Source organism: Zosterops lateralis (genome assembly GCF_965231275.1).
Source record: "Zosterops lateralis genome assembly, chromosome: 6".
Taxonomy (NCBI): Eukaryota; Metazoa; Chordata; class Aves; order Passeriformes; family Zosteropidae; genus Zosterops; species Zosterops lateralis.
The window spans coordinates 56,323,897-56,332,005 of NC_139761.1; the positions used below are offsets into that span (position 1 = coordinate 56,323,897).

Sequence of the window (8,109 nt, forward strand, 5' to 3'; positions counted from 1 at the left end):
TTGCTTTCTGAAAAGGGAACTGAAGTACAGGACGGGCAGAGGCGAAGGAAGGCAGGGGCTGAGGCGCGGCGGGGAGCGGAGCAGCCTCCTGCCCCTGGGTGGGCCGGGTACACACACGCCCACCCCGGTCCCGGCCCGGCGCCACGGCGGGGCTGCGGGACGGGCAGTGAGCGAGGGAGGCAGTGAGTGAGTGAGCGCCCCGGGAGCGCGGCCGGAGCCCCGCGGGAGCGGAGAGCTCGGAGATGCGGATGCGGAGGAAGCGGCTTTAGGGTGTCCCCCGCGGAACGGTGTCACCCGCTCAGTATCTTCGAGGGCAGTGACCGATCCGGCTATGAAATGGTCTCTGTATCGGATGCGGCCGGCACGATGGAGCTGATAACGGCGAGCTATAAAAGGCCGGGGGGCGGCTGCGGCCGCGCTACAGCCCCGAGGCGCGGAGGCGGGATGGGGCTGCGCCCCGCCGCGCTGGCGCTGCTCGCTCTGGCCGCCGCCGCCTCCGCGCTGCCGCTGCCGCTGCCCGACGCCGGCCCGCACCTCAACTACGGCTGGGGAGAGCCCATCCGCCTGCGGCACCTCTACACCGCCAGCAAGCACGGCCTCTTCAGCTGCTTCCTGCGCATCGGCGCCGACGGCCGGGTGGACGCGGCCGGCAGCCAGAGCCCGCAGAGTGAGTGCCGGCCGCGGGGATGGGGACGGGGACGGGGACGGGGCAGGACCGCGGGGGTGACACTGCTGTCCCCTCTCTCTCTCTCTGCCCGCAGGTCTGCTGGAGATCCGCGCCGTGGCCGTGCGCACCGTGGCCATCAAGGGCGTGCAGAGCTCCCGGTACCTGTGCATGGACGAGGCGGGGCGGCTGCACGGCCAGGTGAGCACCCGCGCTGCCGTCCCCGGGGGGATTCTCCGCCTTGGAATTCTAATAACGGGCTTACAAAGCTTTCAGGTGTCCGCCGGCCTCCCTCCCCCACCTCCCCCGCCTGTTCTCCCTGAGACCTGCTGCTCTCGTCGCCCTCGCTGCCCGAAAGGCTTGTGGGGATTGTTAGAAGGCAGGAAGGAAAAGGCGTTTAGAAAGTAAATGATGTTTTGCGTGTCCTCTGCCACAATATAGTACAGAGAGTACAGCCCAGGGCAAAATTGCATTTAGGTTTAAAATTCTCATCGGTGGGAGACTGTGTTTCTGCTGCAGAAATAGATTAAGCTCTCTGCTGTAAATTATGAATAATTTCTCACTGTTCAGGTCAGGTGTTCTGAAAGAAAAAAAATTAAAAGAGATTGTTCCTTTGAAGAAGATCTGCAGCCAGCTGGCTGCCGGGCATACAACTCCCGGGAACATGGGGTTGCCAGGAGTTAGCCCTACCTATCTCTTAGGAAGTTGCAGTCAGAAAAAGGATTTTGAGGGGGAAGGGATGTTTCTCCACTGCCTCACTTCTGCCCTGCTGTGACAGCACACCTGCACGACTCTGAGGGGTTGGGGAGTTAGGTGCCCCACTGATGCCACTCGGTTATAGCTTTATCACTAGGTTTAGCAAATAGTCGTTGACATAAACTCATTTTCGGGCATGTGAATACATCATTGACTCTAGAATTTGACAGGTGCGGTTTAGATTTAGTTTGCACAGAAGCCTGAGTTTCACAGGGCAATGGCTTTTCATGATGCCGCAGTAAATATACAGCTTTATTCTTTTTTGATTACTCCACAAAATTCCTGCTGATTTCAGTCAGGAAAGGACTTGGCTATTCTCAGAACTGCTGGGATCTTTAATAACAGCAACACTGATCTTTCTGAATGAGGATAGAACTTAGAGGGTGAACATAGAATTAACCCTTTCTTTCTGAATTTCCTTGCTTTTCTGGACTCAAATCAGTTGAGGCTCAGATGAAGTGCACAGATGATGTTCAGATGATATGGCAGGTCAATTATTAGCTTAATTATTTAATGTAAATCCTAAACAAATCAGAGCCTGGATTCTGCTCCCATTGGAGCTACCAGCTGAACTTGAGCAATCAGTGAATTTTAAACTGGCTTTCCTATAACAACACCACTGGGAAGGCACACACGTTGACTGGAACTGCATTAGAGTACTAGATGCATGCTGGGGTTTTATCCTGAAAAGAGAACAGCACATAGCTGTGCTGTCCCATCTCGGTGCTGTGGACACCTGCTGTCACCTCTGTGCTCACAGCCCCACCAGGTAAATCTTTACCTTATCAGCACCACGCTCAGGACTGGGAGAACAAAAGGGCAAACACAGTGTCTGGGGGCTGAACCTGTGCTCCTGCAACACGGCCTGTTTTGACACAGGAAAACTGATGACTGTTTTTGAATGTGCTGTGTGCTGTAGTCAGTAGTTTAGGGGAAATGTGGAATATACTGACATACTGTGATTCCTCCTGTGCAAAAAAAATCCCCCCTGTGGAAAAAAAAAAATCTGAAAATACTTAACTAGTGTGTTTGGTACTTGTTTAAAAAAAAGACCAGAGACCATCCCAATGAAGTGGAAAGGGAAAGGTATAGCTGAGACACAGGGACTCAATCAATATCTGTTGTTTGTAGTGTGCACTTTTGAGCAACGATCTCTTTTATTTCATCATCCTCTTTGATGAGACTGAGTACTTATAGAGACAGCTAACAATCCAGCCCCAATATTTTTGTTATATACACATATTTTTCTGATATATGAGGTGTGTGTGTAAGGATAAATATTGCACCATTTTATCTGGAAAACATATTTTTTAAAATTACTTTATTAATTCAAAACATGCTTTTAAAAGATAACTAAATGCCTGCCCTTATTTTTTTTACTCTGTGTTACTGAGGGTATCTGAGAAAGGCCCAAAAGTATTAAATATGCTCTCTGTTCAGACAGACAGAACATTCATGTAAGGACATTTCTGTCTCTGCAGACTGAGACATAATCAGCAATTCTCTTTTATTGACCACAGGTTCATTCACCTGCAGTGGCTGAGGGTGAAGTAACACCAGAGTTGCAGGAAATGCAGTGCTGTTGTAAAGACCTGGAGAGGTCTGACCTACTGATATGTGTCTAATACACAAATACAATATATTATATATATATAACTGAAGGTGTTACAGATATATAATATCTGTACAGACCATTGCAGATTTAATCCTACAAATTTGTACCTAAGAAAATACATTCTTATGTACAAAATCCTAACCTGTGCTAGTATTAATTCAATAGTTCTCATGTTAACATGAAAATGACACTTTTGTAAGGGTTTTTGGCAATTTCAGTAAATTTTGAGCGGAAAAAGGCAGAAATTACCTTTTAGCATTGTTTTACTGACTGGCCATGTTGCCTTTTTACAGACGTGATCCTTAAGCCTTTGGACAGGCAAGTCTCTAACACAGCAGCAGTTCTGTACTTGGATTAGGATTCATGACTGCAATTAAGGACAGTGCATCTAAATCAACCCTGGCATCTGAGACTCTTTTTTTCCCAGTGCTCAGGACAGGATAAGTGTGGTGGCTGTGGAGAAGCACATCCCAGGCTTCAAAGCTTATTTAATGGGATGGACATGGAAAGAACTTCAGGGGGAATGGAATGGAGTAGAATAGAATAGAATAGAATAGAATAGAATAGAATAGAATAGAATAGAGATTGGGACAAGCTAGAAGGACACCCCTGTTGAGAGGGACAAGGACTTTTCCCATCCAAGGTTTGTTTTGTGGTTGAATAAAACCAGCCTGGTGGGTATATTTGTAACTCTTGCTATTCCTTGCTGTTCAGCTCAGGTATTCCACTGAAGACTGTTCCTTCGAGGAGGAGATTCGCCCAGATGGCTACAACGTGTATAAATCCAAAAAACACGGAATATCAGTGTCTCTGAGCAGCGCCAAACAAAGACAGCAGTTCAAGGGGAAAGATTTCCTTCCCCTGTCTCACTTCTTGCCCATGATCAACACCGTGCCCGTGGAGTCGGCAGACTTTGGGGAATATGGGGATTACAGCCAGGCCTTTGAGCCAGAGGCGTTCTCCTCGCCCCTGGAGACGGACAGCATGGACCCCTTTGGCATCGCCTCCAAACTGTCCCCAGTGAAGAGCCCCAGCTTCCAGAAGTGACTGTGCCCCCCACACATGCTTTTACAGTAATATTGATGAGTACTGAGCGTTTTTTAGCTTTTTGTGTAGTGATATTTGGGAACTTTTTTGTGTATTTGAGTATGGAGCCAGCCTCATCCTTGTTGTTGTACCTGTAAGAAATGAGTGCTCTATAGTCTAAAGAATTGCCTAGCCATGGTTCTATTTGGAAAAGGAGGATTAATGGGAAAAGTTTAGCAGCTTTATCAGACTTCTTCCATAGGTGGTGATAAAATAACTATAATTTTTCTACACCAGCTTCACTTCCACATATATTCACTTGTTATATCTGCTCATATAAGCAAATGCAGAAAACCTTTTCCTCTTCAGAGACCTCAAACTCAAACATTTGGACCAAAACTAGATGAAGGAAAACATCCTACCAGATATAACTTGAATTAATGCTGCTTCTTAAAAGGCTGCTAACAACATCCTGGGGGAAACTTTCTATTGAAAGCATCCTACTGGAAAAAAAGAAAATCTGCTTGTATATTGTGCCTTTTGTTCCCTTAGAAAATACAGAAAGAAAAGGAAAAAATTCCCCCTTCCCTTACTGCTAAAAAGTACTTTGGGAAACTCGATTGTTGATTTCTTTTGTAGCCTAAATTATGTTCTCTGTGGCATCAGAATCATCTAGCAGAGAGTTCTCACCAAAATCAGTGAGAACTCAGTGTGTGGCTGGAAGGGTGCCCAGGGCTAGAATTGATGCTCATCAGGCAGGGAATGAGCAGCTCAAATGAATGTGTAAATGAAGATTCTGTTGTATATAAGCATGTATATGTCATTAGCAAACAGAGAAAAACACTGAGAACGGATGGATAGGTCAAATCAGCTGTAAAATAGGTTTCTGTGTTTAACCTTTCACCACCAGGAATTCTTTCAAGTCATTTCCAGGCTTGATTCAGCATCCATGGGAATCAGTGGAGAGATGGTTTAGTGAGTTAAAAGCTGCAGAACTGGGTCAGGATTCTCCTTGCAGGAAGGGATTGTGAGTACTTCTGGCTAAGGCACCTGATGTTTTCAAGTTCTGTTCTCCCTTTGAAAAGATTCAGTGAAGGAATAACCAAGGTGAAGCTAAAGGGAAAAAAAAAAAAAAGAAAAAAAAAAAAAAAAAAGGATGGTCCAGGGATTCTACTTGTTTCCAAAGGTTCATTTAGAGATGTCTGTACAAAAAAACCCAAAAAAACCCAAACCAAACAAAAAACCCCAAAACAACAATAAAAAAACCAAACCAAAAAATCCCAAACAAAACAAAAAAACTTTTCTGGAAATACTGGCGTTCTTCTGACCTAGCACTTCACTGCTAATGCAATATTTATGATTAATTTATTGAATACATACATCTGTTTATTTTGTTACTCTTATTTATGCTCAAAATTCTATTTATATAGTCCTGAAAGTGTTTTTTTTTTAAGTTGTAATGAATCTTGTGAAGTTTTGTAATCAATGGAATTTTAGCCAACAATAGCTTTTAAAATTTCTGTGAATTATCAGTAGTGTAACATGTACATTGCAATAAAAGAGAAAATAATCTTCAACACTGAAATCTGCTTGACTCTTTTGCCTCTCCCTAAGTGCCACATCCACACATCTTTTAAATACCTCCAGAGATGGTGACTCAACAACTTCCCTGGGCAGCTTCTTGACAAAAAAAAGGTCCTGTGGGTAGAAGGTTGCTCCCATTTAAAAATGGGAGCTATTCTAACCAGTGCTGCCAGGGAGAAAAGTGGTGAGTTCTGCCTGAAAAAAGATGTCAGATTCTGGCAGGAAAAGAGCCCGAATGTTTCCATTTGGAAATGCTGTGAGTCACAGGAACAGCGGATTTCTTGGCTGGCAAACATTTCCCATGGTGTTTTCCCATTCTCTTTTGTGCTGAGCCACTGCCACACATCCGGAGGGTTCCCACTCCTCATGTGCTAGGAGAGGGAGTTCTGATTTTCAGGTTGTTTTATCCCAAGACTTCTCACATTTCAGGAGGTTTTCATTTCCCGTTTTGATCAGTCACTATAATTTCTTTGAATGCCTTTCAAGGCCTTTCTTTAAAAAGATCAAAACCAAAAAACCCAAACCAGCAAACAAAATAAAATGAACTTTTAATGAATGAACTTCTTTTTTAATGAATGAACTTTCAAAGTTTGGTGCCAAAAAAAAAAAAAAAAAAGTCACTTTTACTTTTCCGCTAAAAAATTGCACAGACTTGACAGGAAACATGGCAAAAAATGGAGTTTGGAGGATACACAGTTTAATTGCACCAGTGAGAGATTTTTTTTAAGTGGGTGTAACATTGTGAATATCTCTCAAGGGCGCAAAGACAGGGAACCCTAGATTTCGGGAACAGCATCTTGAGCTCTCTCGCAGCCCTATTTGCTGACACCTTTGGATTACCGTCTTCCACCGGCAGCACAATGATTTTTTTTCCTGCAACAGCACGGTTAGAGGTTGGCTCAGTATTTACTCAGACAGAGGGAAGAATGCCAGGAGCTAAATTAACCCACACCGCTTCCTGGAGCGCTTCGGTTTTCATTGGAGTTTTCCCATCCCAGCCCTCACCAAACCTGGATATTTTGCTTATAAAATCTGACAAGAGCTCGGCTTGAGGTGGGAGGATTGCTGGGAAACTCTTCCCTTGCCCTGCCACACCTGACTCGGTCAGGAACCGGGCGTGCAAAACCTCCAAAAATCCCCACCTTTGGTTGTGTGGGAATGTAAACACCACCGCCACCCCATAGCACACACAGGTCCCCTGTCCCCTGGTCCATCAGAGCTCCTCAAAGACAGGCGGACAATGGCGGTGCTTTCATTTGCCAGCAGCACATCTTTACAGCCCTAAAAGGTTTGTTGTTTTTGTTTTTTTTTTTTTTTTTTTTTTTTTAAAGCTCAGGTGTCAAATGTCTCCTTGGGAAGTCTCAGCTGGAAGCTGTGATGTGCAAATAGGAGTTGTTGGAGGCTGCAGGAAAGGAGATACTGAGCGTCTTCATTGCCACTCGGAGGAAGTGTGAAAACCTATAAATCAATTCAAAAGTCGCAGTGTCCACTTTACCTCTGCTCAAATCACTGAAACCCCGCTGGTGGAAAATGTGGGGGCCACTCTTTCTACTCTGCCAGTGTGCTTTGCATATGAATGGGGAACAACATGATAAATCAAATAAAATCTCCCCTTTTTTTTCCCCTCAAAAATACACGTATTCCAACACCACGCTGGCAGAGTAGTGTGACCCAGAGCCACATTTTCATTAAGTATCTAGAAAGTAATAGAATAATTTAACTTTGAATGAGTATGAATGTTTCCTTTGACCAGCATTGATCTGTAACAAATCGTAAGTGTTTTAACGGAGCAGCCTAGAACAGCACACTACAGTTTGGGTGGGTATTTACACAAAAAATATTTATGTTTTAGAATCATAGACTTGTTTCGGTTGGAAGGCACCTTAAAGATCATTTTTTTGCAGGTTGTTCAGAGCCCCATCCAACCTGGCCTTGCACATTTTCCAGGGATGGCATCCACAGCTCCCCAGTGGTGCCAGGGCCACACCACCCTCACTCTGTGGGAAAAACTGTGGGCAGATGCACCAAAAATACACTTATTGGGAGCCACAGATAGCAATTATTACGTGAGAGAGATGTGCAAACTCTATCATTCCACGACCAGCGACAAGACCCGAGAGAACGGCCTCAAGTTGTGTCAGGACAGGCTCAGGTCGGGAATATTGGGAAAAGGTTCTTCACCCAGAGGGCGGTCGGGCACTGGACCAGGCTCCGCAGGGTCGCAGCACCAAGGCTGGCAGAGCTCAGGGTGCCGCTTTGAGCCGCTTTTTTTGGCACCGCGGGGTGGGATTTTGGGGATTTTTGGGACACCAACATTTCCCCACGGACACCCCGGGCCGGGCTCTGTGGCGGCGCTCGGGCGCCCCCTAGTGGCCGCACGCTGCCATCGCGCGAGGGGGCGTGGCTTACCGCGAGAGGGGGCGTGGCCTTTTGGGCATGAACCACGCCCCCTCCCGCGCGCCGT

General features: G+C 45.9%; 1 protein-coding gene across 1 annotated transcript; it reads left to right on the forward strand.

The window, feature by feature from the left end:
* Positions 1-336: 336 nt before the first annotated feature.
* Positions 337-4,082, forward strand: FGF19 (fibroblast growth factor 19; the record flags this gene model as incomplete). The annotated part of the gene is made up of 3 exons (XM_083864192.1): positions 337-667; positions 762-865; positions 3,750-4,082. The coding sequence occupies 3 exons, from the start codon at positions 337-339 to the stop codon at positions 4,080-4,082; spliced, it is 768 nt and encodes a 255-aa protein (XP_083720318.1).
* Positions 4,083-8,109: the final 4,027 nt, after the last annotated feature.